This window comes from Myxocyprinus asiaticus, chromosome 36 (genome assembly GCF_019703515.2).
Source record: "Myxocyprinus asiaticus isolate MX2 ecotype Aquarium Trade chromosome 36, UBuf_Myxa_2, whole genome shotgun sequence".
In the NCBI taxonomy this organism is placed as follows: domain Eukaryota; kingdom Metazoa; phylum Chordata; class Actinopteri; order Cypriniformes; family Catostomidae; genus Myxocyprinus; species Myxocyprinus asiaticus.
Genome location: NC_059379.1, coordinates 22,717,286 through 22,736,404, shown reverse-complemented (window position 1 = coordinate 22,736,404; position 19,119 = coordinate 22,717,286). Strand labels below are relative to the sequence as shown.

Genomic DNA, 19,119 nt, shown 5'->3' with positions numbered 1-19,119 from the left:
CATTTTGTGTGTGTGTGTGTGTGTGTGTGTGTGTGTGTGTGTGTGTACGGTAATAGACATGATTCCCAGGGAGACATTGTTCTCTGATGCCTTCGTTGCATGTGCTGCAGCACCCCTTGCCAAAAAAGAGTTCCCGTGCCTTTGCACTTTGGGGAGAGTTTGTAATATCCAAAGCCAGTGCGTTTTGTCTGTCATTGTTTTCAGAATACAATCAATAAATTCATTTTATATAAGTGAGATTACAGTTAGAAAGATTGGAGCTTAGTTATCGAATGTCCACAATGTACAAACAGTGTTGATTTATTACACTGATGATTTATTTATGATGATTTGATTAAAGCACTGAATCCAGCAGAAACTCCAGCATTAAAGACATAATTTAAGCGCTTACGACAGACGTCACTGCTTTCAGCTCACAGTGATTGGCTGGCGCCCGCCGTTTTTTGTTCCTCATTTGAATAAAGCAGAGAAATCTCAACTTTTTGATACTTTCTCCGCACCGCTGTCAATCCCACAATGCACCTCGCAAGCGTGGTGCTTGACTTCCATAGGAATGAAATTTAAATGCTTGCTCACATTCACTCAAAATTAGTGATGGGAAATCCGATTCTTTTCCGCGAACTGGTTCTTTCAGATGGCTCGTTTCAATTAAAAGGTTCAAAAAACAAATTCACCAGTTAATTTACGTCATCACGTAATGACGTCACTGCACATAATCAATACGCCGGCATCATAGAATACACGCTCAAACACGTTCAATAAAGCCATATGTAAGAGGATATTACATTTTGTTTAATTTATAATAATAATGGTGTTTATTGTTATCAGTGTTTCATTCAGTCATCTTACAATACATCCTACATTTAAGTTCTGCACCCAATACTAACACTGATATACAAACGTGGATGTTCTACACATGTCTAAAGCATATAAAGTGATTAATTAGTCTTAATCAACTCACACTTGGCCTTTTTTTTTTTTTTTTTTTTTTTACAGAAACCATGTGTAGAGCCGAGGAGGGCGGGGCCGGGCTGAAATGAGACACACCCGGTCCCCAATCAGCCTGATGGGGCGCGCGAGGGATAAAGGCGGCCGGGGACGACAGTTCGAGAGAGAAAGAGAATGACGGACAGCTGTACTGTGTGTTTATAGTTGTGTGTTTTGTTTAAGTTGTTTATTAAATTATTATTTAAGTTGTCAAGCCGGTTCTCGCCGCCTCCTTTCCACTGAACCCCCTTACACTGGTGCCGAAACCCAGGAAGGAGGAGGGATTCCCGTCGCGTGGTCCTCGATCACTACTCCACCCTCTCAGGCGGACTGCAGCCGCACCTCCCCGGGCGGACCGGAGTCAGACCTCCGACCCCCAGCGGACAGAACGCCCCTCTGTGTTCCCGGCGTCCCGTGGGGACACTCCTCCGCCCCTGGCAGCGGCCCTACCACTCCAAGCGGTCGGGAAGTCGCTTCCCTCCTCCCCCTGTGGACGGCGGTCTTCTCTCGACCCCTCCGCGTTCCCGGGGGACGGCAGGGCACTCCTCCACCCCCGGCAGCGGCTCCCTCGCTCCAGGCGGTCGGGGAGTCCTGTCCCCACTCGCCTCGCGGACGGCGGCCGTTCCCCGCGTCCGGGTGGTCGGGCTACTCTGTCCCCCGTCGGACGGCAGCGGCGCTCCCCTGGGTGGACGGCAGTGTCGAGGACTCTGCGACGGGAATCCCTCCTCCTCCTCGGGTTTCAGCACCAGTGTAAGGGGGTTCGGTGGAAAGGAGGAGGCGAGAACTGGCTTGACAACTTAAATAATAATTTAATAAACAACTTAAAACACACAACTATAAACACACAGCACAGCTGTCTGTAATTCTCTCTCTCCGGAGAGATGCTTGACCACGCCCCCGCTGCCACACCATGATCCAGCCCATAACAACTTCAGATATAATCTGCATGCACAATACTCAATAGTATAATTCATTTACATCTATTGATTGAAATGTTTCGCCCCCTCATTCAAGTCCTCGGTTCGCACATGCTCATCAGCAGCTCAATGATCAGCAGTTCTCAGTATTATGTCTGAAAGAGGCAATCCTCAGTTCAATGTACTGTTGACTCATAAACTGCTGTGATTGGATCAGTGTACTGCTGACTCGAGAACTGTTGAGATGGACTCAATGTACTGTTGACTCAAGAGCTGCTGTCCTCAGATCAGTGTACTGTTGACTCCAGAACTGCTGTCCTCAGATCAGTGTACTGTTGACTCAAGAACTGCTTTCCTTGGATCAGTGTACCGTTGACTCGCGAACTGCTGTGATCGACTCGATGTACTGTTGACGCGAGAGCTTCTGTCCTCAGATCAGTGTACTGTTGGCTCGAGAACTGTTACGAGCGACTCGTACTGTTGACTCGAGGACTGTTGTGACCGGAGCGTTCAGTCTGATTTGTGAACTAGTTTGAACGGTTCATTGCAAAGAAAAGTTAGGAAAAGCAGATGTCACCAGTTCTAGGTTCATATTACTCCTGGTTATTGGCTCATTTCAAGTCGGAGTGTCAGGCATGTCCAAGAGATGGGTTAAGATATAGTAACTTGTGGATCACTATTGATTTGAGACGTGAACTGTTTCAAATGATTCAGTCCGATTTGGTTGACTGGTTCAACTCGTTCACTAAAAAGAACCGATTCAAAAGAACGATTTGTTCACGAACTGGACATCACTACTCAAAACGCACCAGTGGAAGAAATCCGCTCAGCACGTGCTCACAGATTGAGTTCTGCTGCTGCACTCTTGCGAATGATCTCATTATAAACAACAAGGTGTAGAAACGATGTTAATAAGACATTTATCGTGCAGTGTAGACAGCTTTATTGATTATAATGGGTTTTGGCGAGAGTGCTCAGTCAGTGAGGCTACGCTGAACTGAATGATTGACAGCTTCAGTGATTATAAAGGGAGAGTTCTTTGCTCACTTTCTGTATACAATTTAATCACAGCTTGAATAACAGTTGTTTTTCATGCTGCTAAGAGGAACAATGTGAAGTCTTGATTTACTGATGCATAGAAAAGCAATGTACTAATGCAAGAACACAGTTCTCAGCTTGTTTGGGATGTGTAGCTACATAAATAATACGGCATGCAATACATTTTAACTAATCAATATTATTAATAGTGGTTACAATATCAAGGGAAATAATCTTCAATTATGATTTTAGCAAGGGTGTATCAGCCACGGGGGATGTGGGGGACACATCCCCTGCACTCTTTAAAAAGGTGATTTTTGTCCCTGGCACTTTTCCAAGCTAAACCCATACCGAGTCCAAAGGGTGGATTTGTATACAGTATTCTTTGTATTTCTTTGTATATTACTTTGGGCTGATTGAGCAACCATCCAGCCAATCACAGGTGAGTTTCATGAGCCGAAACAACCTTTATGTAATAGGCCATCAGTCAGACAGTCTAATCAAAGCGGCTCCGTTTATTTCTACAAAGTTGCTTTCAACAATGCTCATTTATCCATGTTTTTTATCGGCATTGATGTTGATCAAAATTAATAATCTAGAGATGAGGAACACACAAATGAGTTATTTATCAGCATATCATTCTTGATTGTCAACATTATGTGAAATGCACTGCAGAAAAACAAAAAACAAAGGCCAGTCCTTCTTTTAAGCACACATTATAAGTGGAGTTTATATCAGCACATGAGTCTTCATTAAGTTATTCTTTTTACATTATGTTTGTGAGGTAAAGGTTTGATCAGTTGTTTTTGCCAATTTAAGAAGATTACTAGATCTGTGTTAAATATGTAAAGCTATTTTTAATCAGCTCCTGTTTACCTCAATGTTGGTGTGCCGTCAACAAACTGTAGGAAAAAAGATAGATCTGCTGTGTTCTTAGAACACCTTTACTGAAGTCAATAGATATGTAGACACACTTTTTTATACATGAAAACGTACGGATGTTATTGAAACACATGATGCTTAAAACCTCTACTAAAGTCTCTTTGTAGATCTGTAGACATACAGATTTTAAAGGATTAAAATTTTCTTTTGATCGTTGATTCAGTGACTAACTCATTTCACACAAGACACTCATTTGTCACCACCTTCTGTCATCACCAGAAATGGTCACTGAACGAATCATTAAATGAATCTGAATGAATTTTGGTGAATGTAAACAAAACACTCGAGCCACATGGATACATTTAAATCACACAATGCACAACCACAGAGTAAAAAATAAAATTGTGCACATGCACAGTTGTCATTATTGTAATTGATTAAATAATTTATTCAGGACCAGCTTGTGCTCTGTCTTTTATTGTCATGTGTGAATCAGAAGCTAATTTTGCAATTATTTTGTAATACTTGAATCTTTAAAATACTACAAATATTAAAAGTAAATAATACTTGTATATTAATATAATACTTCTATCATACTTATATATTAATATACACTACACCAATCAGCCACAACATTAAAACCACCTGCCTAATATCGTGTAGGTTCCCCTTGTGCCGCCAAAACAGCTCTGACCCGTCGAGGCATGGACTCCACAAGACCTCTGAAGGTGTCCTGTGGTATCTGGCACCAAGACGTTCGCAGCAGTTCCTTTAAGTTCTGTAAGATGGGCCTCCATGGATCGGAATTGTTGGTCCAGCACATCTCATAGATGCTCAATCGGATTGAGATCTGGGTATTTCTGAGGCCAAGTCAACACCTTGAACTCTTCGTCATGTTCCTCAAATCATTCCTGAACAATTTTTGCAGTGTGGCAGGGTGCATTATCCTGCTGAAAGAGGCCACTACCATCAGAGAATACTGTTGCCATGAAGGGGTGTACGTGGTACGTGTCAAAGTAACATCCACATGAATGCCAAGACCTAAGGTTTCCCAGCAGAACATTGCCAAGAGCATCACACTGCCTCCGCCGGCCTGCCTTCTTCCCATTGTGTATCCTGCTGCCATCTCTTCCCCAGGTAAACGACGCACACGCACCCGGCCATCCACATGATCTAAAAGAAAACGTGATTCATCACCAGACCACCTTCTTCCATTGCTCCATGGTCCAGTTCTGACGCTCACGTGCCCATTGTAGGCGGTTTTGGCGGTGGACAGGGGTCAGCATGGGCACTCTGACCGGTCTGCGGCTACGCCTCTACTCCCGCCAACAACTCTTAAGAATACTGGCCACTCGCGCCACGGGACAATTGGATCCCGCGGCTAACGCGAGTAAAGTCATAGCCGCTACATGGCAGTTATAACCATAAACCACTAATGATTGCTTTGTGTTGTTAGACCATAGTTCTTACACTCACAATCATGTGATGAGTGAGACAGTGCTTGTCGAAGCAAGCATTATGATGAAACAAAGGCAGAAGTACTAGCAAATTCACATTAATGGTGAAGATGCCACGCCAACTAGTGGTTGAAATAATTATTGCATTTAATGCACTGCGGTCTCGACTGAGACCATAAGCCAGATCCAGACCAAGATTAAGTGTTGAGACCCAGACCGAGACTTCAAGATCAAGACTCCAACTCAGCAATAAGATATGTATAAGGTCTGTGATCAACTAAAACTCTAACTAATACATTTTTAAAATCTGTTCATAAAAGATGTCAATCTTGCAATTGGTAAACTGGAGTGTTACAGGTCAGTTGTTTTGTTTTTCAGTTTTGAAAGAAAAAACAAAACATTTTGAATAAAACTAAACACATGGAATGTGTTGTCAAAAATCAACGTAAAAATCACAAAATTTAGAATGTAAACCATTTTAATAAAGGATTGCAAGATTTCAGTACAAAATGAATACTATATATAAAAAAATGAAATAAACATAATATACCATTCCAAGGCAATATGTACGTTCTCTCAACGGTTCAATATTTACACAAACAGTTGAATAATTAAACTTAATTACTTAATAAACCAACTAATAACTAATGGTTAATAAACTAACTTCCACAGTGTTTAATAGTAAAAAATGCTTTACACTTTTGCTTACTATTTGTCTTTTATATTCCTAGTGAGTGATGCATCAAGAACTTTCATCAGTATAGGTGAGGGTTTAAACTGAGATGTCCTCCTGTTTAAAGGTTGTGAAGGCCTCCAGGTTGTTGCTTTCTTTGCCTTGTATGCTGGGTAATATTGGGCTTTCCATCTCCTCAACCTTCACTTTTACTGCATTAACTGTGGGAATAACAAGAAAACAAAGTATGAACTACACTATGAGCTAAAATATGTTAAAAATGTTTAAATAAAAAAAAAATCTTCCAACTTATTTTGACTAATGCATACTTTCTTCCTCTGGTTCAGTCTTGATTTGTACAGTGGTGGGCGTGACAGAGGGGACTAGTGCCTCACTTGAGTGATTTGTCTCCGAATTCTCCTTCGGCTGGGGGAGCTGGGTTTTAGATGTGTTTTTAATGCTTGTATTTTTCTTTATAAATCTTCGCCCTTAAGTTTAAAAAAAAAAAAAAAATCATAAGAGAAAGATTGTGTTGGTAGGGAATAAGAACGCAATACAAAACTGTTTAAGTAACATTTTATGGATGGAACCACATTAGTAGTTTAATAATTTATTATTTAAAATGAAATGTTTAGAAGTAAAGAATATTTTATTTAAAAACCCAATAATAAAGAATGAAACTTACTCCTTTTCCCAATAAAGGGTTTCGGCTTTTTGCTTGGATTGGTGCGTTCCTGACCCTGAGGTGGTTCTGTGTAGATGGCAAAATACCACATGAAATAATCAGTGCATAAAATCAATAGCATGAAAATTACAACAACATTCTAATCTGAAATTGTCTCTCCATGGTTCACTGTATCATTCTTATAGGTTTCCCCTACCTGGGCCGATGGGTGGCTGCAGCTGGTAGCCAGTGACTTCACACCAGCCCACTGGGTATATTTCAGGGGACTGACAGTCCACCCACTGATCAAACTCAGGCTCCCAGCCATCAAAGTGCAGAAGGAGAAGCCGGCCTACACAACGCCTAACAGTGGCCACACACACCAGCCTTGGCTCCATGAGGTCCACTGCCTCTAACTTCATACCTGTGGTAAAGCCATGACCTACAGCATCCTAAGTAAGACAGATGAGGGAAGGACAATGTTAAGCCACACTAAATGCTACACACCTGCCAAAAACATTACGACACATAATTGAGAAATAAAAAGGTTACTGTGTTGAAAAGTCTCTGTGGAGCAGCCACAGCCCCCGCTTCTTCTAAATACTTATGCCATGTGAACGTTTCTTGAACATAACCTAGTGAGAAGGAAGGCAATCACTGCTTGAAACAGCCTAAAAAATGCTTTAGCTAAAATTAGGAGTTGGTCGTGAAGGAATAAGTATCACAATAGAGAATCAGCTGAGCACATTACCAGGAGGTAGAGTGAGATTTATGTTGTTGTTCTGACAATATCCTACAGGTAAGATGGCATGTGAACTGGCGTGGTAGCAAAACCAGTCAGAACCATCACCAATCTCAACACCATCAATGCCAACCATGATGTATCCATCTAGCAGCACCTGAGCAATAAGATAAACCAGGTGAGTGCAATTGCTTTCAACAAGGTAATGTGCATTCCAATATTCAATATAAATCAAAAATGGTGGCAGCATCATACTTTACGGACTGATGCGACACAGATGTTCCCAAGGTTCAGAGGATCAATTGCTTCCAGTTTCATGCCTTCCTCAAAAAATTTATCTCCCATGTAAACAGTCCTTAACTGTTTGCACAGAGTAATGAATTACACACAGTAAAAGATTAAACTACATAAGACTAACAAACTATTACAACACAACACAAAAAACTTTCCTGTATATATATTTGACTTGATTTGACTAAACTGTTATTATGAAATAAGCACTAACCTTCTTGAACTGATATGGCACACTGTCTTGAAGGACCTTGCGAAATGCTGGATGGCTACTCATGTTGACACTCCTATCTGTGTCAGAAATATCATGCACGATTTAGTCTACACATTGTAAATAACTTTGATCCAAAAATAATGGTGGTAATCAAAATCAATAAAATGTCCTTTTCTGATTTCTTACAGCTGGTCTATACATTTCAGTCTCACTGTATATTTTGTATATCTGTCTGCTTCTATGCTTGGCGCCATGCATAGATGCAACAGTCTCATCTCACCTGTTTCTTTGATGTTGTGGCCCACTCTTTCAGACCAACCTACTGGATGTACTAGAGAACTTTGCATGTGACACCAGAAATCTGAGAGCACCTCGCCCGATGCTCCTAGGCCCCCATCCTCATACAGCAGCCTGAGTCGACCCCCTATTACGGTATCCACCACTGCATAGCGGGTACGGCTCACCTGTGAGCGATCGACCACCTCCACTCGAACACCCTGCCTGAATGAACATCTCATACTGTCTGCCATCTGCAAAAGAGACAGACAGGAAAAAAGGGATAGTAATGCACATATGAAAGCAAAAAAAGATGGCTCAATGGAATACTGATTTGGCATTGTTGTCACCTTGACATGAAAGTCAACAGGAAGTGTGTGTTCTCCAACCAGTTTCTCCATCAGGTAAGATTTCCAGTCTTTAATCTTCTGGTGGACCTCTGTAGGAAAACAGAGAGCTCAACATCACTTAAAGGAATAGAACTAACATGACACCAGGGCGACAAGGTGGCCCAGTGGTTTGCACTGTCTCTTCAAGAAGGTCCTGGGTTGAGCCCTGGCTGACCACAGGCCTTTCAGTGTAGAGTTTGCATGTTCTCCCAGTGTTGGCATGAATTTCCTCCAGGTGCTCCGGTTTCCCCCACAGTCCAAAAACATGCAGATCAGGTAAATTTGGAAACTCTAAATTGGCCATATGAATGAATGACAGTGTGAATATGTCTATATGTGTGTTAGCCCAGTGATGAACTGGCCATCTGTTCAGTGTTTCCCTGCCTTCGGCCCAAGGTAGCTGGGATAGACTCCAGCACCCCCTGTGACCCTACATAGGATAAGCGGTTATAAAAATTGGATGGATGGACGCGTCACCACATTTGGGCTTTGTATTTATGAGTTGATCAATTATCTGTTTTGATATTGAATAACGGCTTACATTTAGGTATGTTCATCATACAAAGTAATAGTATGCCTTCAGGTCACTTGGAATATGATGCACGAGTCGCATGGACTACTTTCTTTACACTTTTGGTTGCTTTTTTTTTAAGCTTTAAAATGAGGCGCTATCCACTGCCATTGTATGTAAATCAGCAATTGTGACATTCTTTAAAAAATGTATTTTTGTGTTCTGCAGAAGGAAGAGAGTCATATGGGTTTGGAATGGCATGAGGGTGAGTAAATGATGACAGACTTTTCATTTTTGGGTGAACTAGACCTTTACCAAAGTCCCATTAAGGGAATGTTCCGGATTCAGTACATGTTGAGCTCAATCGACAGCATTTGTGCCAAAATGTTGATTACCAAAAATATTTTTGAATTGTCCCTTCTTTTCTTTAAAACAAAAAAACAAATAAAAGCAAACGGCCCTTACAGTGAGGCACTTACAATGGAAGTGAATGGGGACAAATTTTGGAGGGTTTAAAGGCTAAAATGTTACGCTTATAATTTTATTAAAGCACTTCATTAATTATTTTGTTAAAACCCATTTATTATTTGAGCTGTAAAGTTGTTAAAACCATTTAAGGGTTTATGACGGTTTAAGTCGTCATGGCAACAAAGTTGCAAAATGGATATAACTTTGCACAGAAAAGGTTAGTAAGTGATTTTATCACACTAAATCATGTTACCATGCATATTGTTTATGTCTTGTGGCTATACTTTTGAAACAGTATTTTAATGTTTATGGATTGGCCCACATTTACTTAAATTGTGCCTCGCTGTAACCCAGATTTTTAATTTTTTAATTTTTTTTTTGGTAATCAACTTTATGCCACAAATGCTGTCTATTGAACTTAACTTGTATTGAACCCGGAAATTTATTTTAAGGCAGGTCTGTTCACTCTGTGACCATCTTGGGAATGCCCCTGGTAAGCCATTTTCTATGTAGGTAAAGTCAGACTAGTACAGCTCCTATCTAACTGAAATCTTCACAAAAAGTTTAAGATTACATTTAAATAACATTTAAAATTAGCAATAAAATCTGACAATAAGGGTATCACAAATTTTGCTGCTTCTTTAGCTCAAATCATGCAACAGATTATTTATTTTATTTTTTTCAGATGATTGGCTCTTTTAACTGAAAGGCTGGACTTCAGTTATTACAGCCACTTTACTGCATGTTATTGTTTCTCCCATTTATTCTTTTACAAGCGGTTCGTCTACTCCACCTTAAACTGTCTGTGATATCTACCCAATTTTTGCAGTGTACAAAGTAGTGTCTATGGAGTCAGCAGTCACCTTGAGGGGGGACAAGGAGCTTGCTATTCACTGCACACCAGCCTATAGGATGAACATCAGATGTACCCAAGTTACACCAAAAGTCATGGCTATCATCATCCTCAAAACCCTCATAGCGCAGAAGAGCCTTATAGCCTGAGAGAGAGAGACAACAAATATGTTGTTCGAAATCAAAAAGAAAGTTTGAACAACAGAATGAAAGGCCTTGCTCCACATACATCTGAGAAGAACATGGAGTTTATATACCTGCCAGCTGTACTACAGTGGCAATCCAGTACACCTTGCTAGGCAAGGCTGTGTGAGTGTTCAGAACCTCCACTTTTAACCCCACGTAGATGTCCTCCCATTGAGCACAGAGTGGTGCCTGTCAAATTGGCAGTGAGAGATCAGGCATGTATAGACCTTTACAGTGCAACAGGTCTACAATAACTTAAGTGGTAAATTGTTGCAATCGACCACAATTATCTTGCACTGGTACATTTGTATATGTAAAAGCACTGAGAATAGAAGTCACTTACATGTCTGAAGCAGGATACAGGAGTAGCGAGGTAGCCACTTTTCTCAAGGTAACTACCCCAGTCAAATCCAGCCAAAGTAGCTTGGAAAGAGACAAGGAAAATTTAAAGGAATAGTTCACCCAAAAATGAAAATTCTCTCATCATTTACTCACCCTCATGCCATCCCAGATGTGTATGACATTCTTTCTTCTGCTGAACACAAATTAAGATTTTTAGAAGAATATTTCAGTTCTGTAGGTCCACATATTGCAATTGAATGGTGACCAAAACTTGAAGCTCCAAAAAGCACAAAGTCAGCATAAAAAGTAATCCATACAACTCCAGCTTTGGGTGAGAACAGACCAAAATGTAACTCCTTTTTACTGTATATTTTGCCATTGCATCTCGAAATCATGATCACAAAAGAGACTGCTGATGTCCAGATTTATAGTGAAAAAGGAGTTACATTTTGGTCTGTTCTCACCCAAAACCGATCGGATAACATCAGAAGGTATGGATTAAACCACTGGAGTCCATATGGATTGCTTTTATGCTGCCTTTAAGTGCTTTTTGAAGCTTCAAAATGTTGTCACCATTCACATGTATTGTATGAATCAACAGAGCTGAAATATTCTAAAAATCTTCATATGTGTTCAGCAGAAGAAAGAAATTCATTCATATCTGGGATGGCATGAGAGTGAGTTAATGATGAGAGAATTTTCTTTTTTGGGTAATTTATACCTTTAAGCATTGAAACAGCTGAAATACATCACCATAATCCTGTGAAACTATATTTGTAAAGCTCTCTGCAGTGAAGAGAGTAGAATGTGACATCACAGGTGCATGTGGAGTGTTTTCTCACCATCCTGTCCAAATGCTCTGCTCTCCTGTTGCTGTTCAATACCCTTTGACCGAGAAGACTCGGTCTGTGATTTTAGAGACACTTTGTTTGTTGACTTCTTTATGGGTGGCTTTCCCTGAGTACAAAGGCATACAAAATATAATTACAGGTTTTTAAGGGAAACCCCAAAATTCTCATCATTCAATTACCCTCATGCCATCCCAGTTATGTATGACTTTCTTGAACACAAACAAAGATTTTAGGAGAATATCTCAGCTCTGTCCAGTCATACAATGCAAGTGAATGGTGGCCAGAACTTTGAAGCTCCAAAAAGCACATTAAGGCAGCGTCGATTAATCAATTAAGTAATCCAGGTGTTTTCAAAGTGTGGGGCGCGCCTCCCCAGGGGAGCGCTAGGGCATGTCAGAGGAGGTGTGGAGAGTGGTAAATTTTTTATTAAATAATTAATATGTATATATTACACTGGCGGCCAAAAATTTGGAATAATGTACAGATTTTGCTCTTATGGAAAGAAATTGGTACTTTTATTCACCAAAGTGGCATTCAACTGATCATAATGTATAGTCAGGACATTAATAATGTGAAAAATTACTATTACAATTTGAAAAAAAAAATCAGAACTTCTTAAACTACTTCAAAGAGTTCTCATCAAAAAATCCTCCACGTGCAGCAATGACAGCTTTGCAGATCCTTGGCATTCTAGCTGTGAGTTTGTCCAGATACTCAGCTGACATTTTACCCCACGCTTCCTGTAGCACTTGCCATAGATGTGGCTGTCTTGTCGGGCACTTCTCACGCACCTTACAGTCTAGCTGATCCCACAAAAGCTCAATGGGGTTAAGATCCATAACACTCTTTTCCAATTATCTGCTGTCCAATGTCTGTGTTTCTTTGCCCACTCTAACCTTTTCTTTTTGTTTTTCTGTTTCAAAAGTGGCTTTTTCTTTGCAATTCTTCCCATAAGGCCTGCACCCCTGAGTCTTCCCTTTAATGTTGTACATGAAACTGATGTTGAGTGGGTAAAATTCAATGAAGCTGTCAGCTGAGGACATGTGAGGCGTCTATTTCTCAAATTAGAGTCTCTGATGTACTTATCCTCTTGTTTAGTTGTACATCTGGGCCTTCAACATCTCTTTCTGTCCTTGTTAGAGCCAGTTGTCCTTTGTCCTTGAAGACTGTAGTGTACACCTTTGTATGAAATCTTCAGTTTTTGCAATTTCAAGCATTGTATAACCTTTATTCCTCATAACAATGATTTGACTGATGAGTTTCTAGAGAAAGCTGTTTCTTTTTTTGATATAATGGCAAGTGATTTTCTAGTACCAAATTAGCAATTTAGCATGATTACTCAAGGATAAGGTGTTGGAGTGAAGGCTGCTGGAAATGGGGCCTGTCTAGATTTGATCAAAAGTGACTTTTTTCAAATAGTGATGGTGCTGTTTTTTACATCAGTAATGTCCTGACTATATTTTGTGATCAGTTGAATGCCACTTTGGTTAAAGTACCAATTTCCTCCCGAAACAGCAAAATCTGTACATTATACCAAACTTTTGGCCACCAGTGTATATGTATTAGGTTTAACTATTATATTTAAACAGTTCTGAAAATAATAGGCAAAACATAAATGCAATTTAAATTAAATCTTTGTGAAGATTCTCTGATATTTGTCAAGCCCGCCAATAAAGCAGATGTGACGTATTAGTCTGTAATTACAATAGAGCAATTTCTGAGACCACCAAATTAGAATCCTTCCGTTTCACTGTCTTTGACTTCGAAAACCCCTGCTCTCGATTTTTTGTTTTGACCATTTGTGAACTGCGTTAAACTCAGTCTCGTTTATGGCTTGTGGGTGTGAATTTTTTGCCGTGTCATCACCATTCATATCTATACAAGCAATGTGTTTATGATTAAATTACTACTAGAGCACAAAATTGTTTACAAGAGCACAAAGTTCTTCACAGCCTCTTAATTTTGCTCTCAAAGAGCACCAGATTGATGGATTTAACTTTAAAATGTACAGAATTATCTTACAGGGGACCATGCCCCCGGACCCCCCTAGAAGGTCCAAGGTCCACCCAGCACAGTCTCCACAAAATCTTGTGGGAAACACTGTGCATTTATGTCCTTTTTGGAGTTTCAAAGTTCTGGCCACCATTAACTTGAATTGAATGGACCTGCAGAGCTGAAATATTCTTCTAAAAACCTTTGATTGGGTTCAGCAGAAGAAAGTCATACACATCTGGGATGGCATGAGGATGAGTAAATGATGAGAGAATTTTCATTTTTGTGTGAACTAGTCTTTTAAAGAGAACGTTCACCCATAAATCTGCCTAACATCTCATTTTGTGTTCCATAGAAGAAAGTCATATAGGTTTGGAACAACAAGAGGGTGAGTAAATCCCTGCACTCTGACCCCAGCTTAGCTGGGATATGTGAAAAAAAAAGAATTTCACTGTATATGTGCAAATGTATAATGTGTGATAAATAAATATAATTATAAATTATAATTATTTAAATGATGACAGAATTTTCATATTTGGGTGAGCTAGTTCTTTAAATATACAACTGTTTAAAAAAAATATGTTCAGACAGTTGGTGTGTGCATGCATGTACACAACACACATAATAGACAGACAATACATCTTTCCCACCTGCAGCCGTGCAAGAACTGAGGATTTCTTTGAGTTGGAGGAGAATGACCGGGAGCAGGATGCACTGCAGAAGCGCTTGGTTTTGGAGTAGAAAGTGTCCTTGGTACCAGTAGTTCCACACATTTCACACACTACTGCAGACACAGGAAATTGAGTTTAGGTAACATGACAGAGAGGCAACACTTTTATTGTTGGTTGTTTGCGAAGTGTGCAACTTGTACTTATCAATGCTCATTAATACAAGAACTCCTGAATTCACCTATGCCATCATTATCTGCCCAGGATGAATAAGCCCCAGAACTATTAACACTGTTATCGTCCGAATAGAGCTGCTTATGATCTTCTCCATCAAATACTCTCACTTCTCCCTCTTTCTGCTCACATGTGTCCAAGTTGACATTCCAAGAGGCCACTTCCCATTCATCCTTTAAGAAGAGCAATGTTATTTATACATTAAACAAACAAAACAATGTATTTAATTGTAGGGTCCAGCCTATATGATCACTCAAAACTTTATTGGGTAAAATGCTGTTAACTCCTCCAATTCATTTGAACTCATTCACAAATACAGTATAGTAGTATAACCTATCTGACTCCTACTCAAGGAATAGTTCACCCAAAAATGAAAATTCTCTCATGATTAACTCACCCTCATGCCATCTCAGATGTGTATGACTTTCTTCTGCAGAACACAAATGAAGATTTTTAGAAGAATATTTCAGCTCAGTAGGTCCATACAATGCAAGTGAATGGTGACCAAAACTTTGAAGCTTTAAAAAGCACATTAAGTCAGCATAAAGGTAATCCATAAAACTCCAGTGGTTTAATCCAAATTTTCTGAAGTGATCTAATTGGTTTTGAGTGAGAACAGACCAAAATGTAATTGCTTTTTTAATGTAAATCTTACCCTTGCAGTCTAGTTGGCATTTTCATGAAATCAAGATTTAAGGCTCGATTACACTTCCTTGCGCTTGATGGTGCTATGAAGAGTAATCAAGCTTGAAATCATGATCTCGGAGAAGACTGCTGATTTCAAGATTTATACTGAAAAGGAGATATATTTTGGTATGTTCTCACCCAAAACTGATTAGATTGCTTCAGAAGCCCCTATTTAAACCACTGGAGTATTAAGGAGGATTACTTTTATGCTGTCTTTATGTGCTTTTTGAAGCTTCAGTTTTGGTCACCATTTACTTGACGTGTATGGACCTACAGAGCTGAACTATTCTTCTAAAAATCTTCATTTGTGTTCTGCAGAAGTAATAAAGTCATACACATCTGGGATGGCATACCGCATGAGGGTGAGTAAATGATGAGAGAACTGTTATTGTTGGATGAACTGTCCCTTTCAAGGTTTTTCAAAGACCATAAAGGAAAGGCACCCGATACTCACTGATTCAAACTCTTCAGGTTCACTGGTTACACCGTGTCTCTTTCGCTTTGGAATACACGTGGAACAGGAGGCACCGCCGCAGTTATTACACGGCGGGCGGGTGAAAATCGTCGGGACAGCGCCCTCCTTCAGTCTCAGCCCTTTGAATCCCATTGTCTTGGCAGTAGCAAGAGATCTAGGCTCAAAACAGTCCTTACTAAAATGATCAGAGCATAAATGGGAGACAGTCCTGGCAATCCAATTCCTGCGGGTCCTCTGAACCTGCTTCTCCCATTTGCGAAACTCCCCGGGGTCCTTGGGAAATCTGAACATGGATACATTCTGCCCACTAAACTTTCCACAACCATAGGCAACACATCGGTTAGGCATTTGTGCTCCTCTTCAACGCAGGTGTAGGGTCATATAAAGACTGGCCAGACCCTCTAGGTCTTGTCATCCACAGCTGGCTGGTAATATACGTTTAAGATGCATTAAAATTCTGAAATAATTACACCAGCTAATACTGTAGTACCACCATGCTGCCTTTACTGTTACTGGGAGTCTGGGACTCATTCATTGCTGCAAGCAAATAACTGAGGAAAATCTCTTGCACGAGTATCAGTATTAACATCTGACATACAGCGACGAGGAATCAAAGCAACAGTTTGAACGAGTGAAAAAGAAACATCAAAACATTTCTCACCTGCTTCACCTCTCAGAAAACTCACGTTTGCTTATCGTGGATGGCGCATTATCGCCATCAACCGGACTGGAGGGCAAGAACTATAACTCCAAAATGGCTTGATTTACGTGGCAGAACGTGTACACTCATGGTCGTATGTAATATGATCTGTAATTAATAAAAAATCTTTATATTACGTAAACAATACAGATATGTTTTTCTGTACTTGAAACAGAAATACGGGATGAATAAAAAGTGTTCTTGGGTAGTGTAGCTAGCATCGTGGTTCCATGGTGTAATGGTTAGCACTCTGGACTCTGAATCCAGCGATCCGAGTTCAAATCTCGGTGGAACCTGTGGTTTTGTTTATGATTGAATAGTGCTCATCACAACACGTTTTGTTTCATAGAAGCTTTACAGAAAACTGTGCGGTAGTAGCCCCAGTGAGCCTGTGACAAGGAAAAGCACTCAAGGATGTTAAGGCCATTGAAATTAATTGATATCATTGTAATGGTTCTGGTAAACCCATCTCATTACAAAAATTGACTTGAAGGTCATTTTATGAAATCGGGGCCTTTTCCATTTGAAAAGTTTTTTTATTTTCTCCAAAAAGATTTTAAACATTCTATTAGACTAAGAATGTCTTTAAGTGTAAAAATTGCACTGTGCTATCTCAAGCTACATCTAAACATTTTTAATGTATGTTGGGATATGGCCATGCATTTAAAAAAGTAACAAGGTTGACAGTTTTACAGTTCATTGAATCATTACTATTTATGCTCAAGGTCATGACACTGCAAATTGTTTATTAGAAATATAACTTAATGCTGATATTCCTACAAATATCCACTTAATAATTATTAGATGTTTTCTGTACAAAATCATGGTAACAGGGATGACAATTTAGGATTATTCCCTTCTGACAAACCTACCAAAAAAAAAAAAAAAAAGAAAAAGAGAAGACACATGCACTGTACTTGTAGAGTTAACATCATACAGAGAGGATCATGCCATTATGAATTTCTTTGATTTGTTTTGTTTTATTTTAAAAAGGGGGAGATATGATGGTAACAAGGTTGACACATAACTAGGGGACAAAACTTTTACAAATATATGTTATATATATATATATATGCCACGGTCCAAATCACTGAGATAAAATTTTCCACATTCTGAGAATTCATGTGAACATTAGCTGAAGCTCCTGACCTGTATCTGCATGATTTTATGCACTGCACTGATTGGCTGATTAGATAATCGCATGGATGATTGTTGGTGCAAGACGAGCTGGTTTGAGTATTTCTGTAACTGCTAATCTCCTGGTATTTTCACACACAACAGTCTCTAGAATTTACTCAGAATGGTGCCAAAAAAAAAAAAAACATCCAGTGAGCGGCAGTTCTGTGAAAGGAAATACCTTGTTGATGAGAGAAGACAACAGAGAATGGCCAGACTCAGATAACTGCTCTGTACAATTGTGGCGAGAAGAATATCATCTTTGCCCACTCTAACTTTTTCTTTTTGTTTTTCTGTTTCAAAAGTGGCTTTTTCTTTGCAGTTCTTCCCATAAGGCCTGCACCCCTGAGACTTCTCTTTACTGTTGAACATTAAACTGGTGTTGAGCGGGTAGAATTCAATGAAGCTGTCAGCTGAGGACATGTGAGGTGTCTATTTCTCAAACTAGAGACTCTGATGTACTTATCCTCTTGTTTGTACATCTGGGCCTTCAACATCTCTTTCTGTCCTTGCTAGAGCCAGTTGTCCTTGAAGACTGTAGTGTACACCTTTGTATGAAATCTTCAGTTTTTTTGGCTATTTCAAGCATTGTATAACCTTTATTCCTCAAAACAATGATTGACTGAAAAGTTTCTAGAGAAAGCTGTTTCTTTTTTGCCATTTTTGACCTAACATTGACCTTAAGACATGCCAGTTTATTGCATACTGTGGCAACTCAAAAACAAACACAAAGACAATGTTAAGCTTCATTTAATGAACCAAATAGCTTTCAATTGTGTTTGATTTAATGGCAAGTGATTTTCTAGTACCAAATTAGCAATTTAACATGATTACTCAAGGATAAGGTGCTGGAGTGATGGCTGCTGGAAATGGGGCCTGTCTAGATTTGATCAAAAATGACTTTTTTCAAATAGTGATGGTGCTGTTTTTTACATCAGTAATGTCCTGACTATACTTTGTGATCAGTTGAATGCCACTTTGGTGAATTAAAGTACTAATTTCCTTCCGAAACAGCTAAATCTGTGCATTATTCCAAACTTTTGGTTGCTAGTGTGTAAATATATATACTGTATATATATAGAGAGAGAGAGAGAGAGAAAGAGAGAGAGAGAGAGAGAGAGAGAGAATAAATACAAAATATAGCTTTCATTTCCATGCTTTTTTTTTTTTTTTTTTAATCAAAATGTGCATATTGTTAATATCCAAGGAGAAGTTGGAAACACAGGGCTGGGGAGAGGCCAAAAGGCAAGTCAAGTAATTTTAATTAGTATAGCGCTTTTCACAACACACATTGTTTCAAAGCAGCTTTACAGAAAATCATGCATTAAAAAAAATAATAATAAAATAAAAAATGAAACTGTAATATCTATAAAGTCCTAGAGTGATCATTGCGTAGTTTGATTAAATATGATTGCAAACTGTGTATACAAATTAAAAAATTAAATAA

The 19,119-nt window shown here is 39.4% G+C and overlaps 1 protein-coding gene and 1 non-coding gene across 3 annotated transcripts; one reads left to right on the top strand and one right to left on the bottom strand.

Annotated features, from left to right (window-relative positions):
- Positions 1–5,747: 5,747 nt before the first annotated feature.
- On the bottom strand, positions 5,748–16,504 carry l3mbtl2 (L3MBTL histone methyl-lysine binding protein 2). 2 transcript variants are annotated; one of them, XM_051673799.1, is made up of 18 exons: positions 16,458–16,504; positions 15,776–16,221; positions 14,642–14,807; positions 14,383–14,516; positions 11,732–11,846; positions 10,891–10,970; positions 10,619–10,736; positions 10,373–10,507; positions 8,492–8,580; positions 8,146–8,395; positions 7,866–7,942; positions 7,616–7,720; positions 7,370–7,517; positions 7,171–7,253; positions 6,836–7,070; positions 6,640–6,705; positions 6,284–6,442; positions 5,748–6,175 (listed from the first exon to the last, which is right to left on the bottom strand). In XM_051673799.1, the coding sequence occupies exons 2-18, from the start codon at positions 16,142–16,144 to the stop codon at positions 6,054–6,056; spliced, it is 2,451 nt and encodes an 816-aa protein (XP_051529759.1). In that variant the 5' UTR covers positions 16,145–16,221; positions 16,458–16,504; the 3' UTR covers positions 5,748–6,053. The 2 variants fall into 2 exon arrangements, with proteins under 2 accessions (XP_051529759.1, XP_051529760.1); XM_051673800.1 differs by having other exon boundaries at positions 14,383–14,513; positions 15,776–16,467.
- Positions 16,505–16,720: 216 nt separating this feature from the next.
- Positions 16,721–16,792, top strand: trnaq-cug (transfer RNA glutamine (anticodon CUG)). Its single transcript has one exon. It is a non-coding gene; the product is annotated as a tRNA-Gln (tRNA).
- Positions 16,793–19,119: the final 2,327 nt, after the last annotated feature.

What these genes read in the sequence shown, in the direction of transcription:
- l3mbtl2 (XM_051673799.1), bottom strand. Translation starts at nt 16,144, where the DNA reads ATGCCTAACCGATGTGTTGCCTATGGTTGTGGAAAGTTTAGTGGGCAG. An exon ending in CAGTTCTTGCACGGCTGCAG is followed by an intron (nt 11,847 to 14,382) that starts GTGGGAAAGATG and finishes CTTTGTACTCAG; the next exon opens with GGAAAGCCACCCATAAAGAA. An exon ending in CACTGTAGTACAGCTGGCAG is followed by an intron (nt 10,508 to 10,618) that starts GTATATAAACTC and finishes TCTCTCTCTCAG; the next exon opens with GCTATAAGGCTCTTCTGCGC.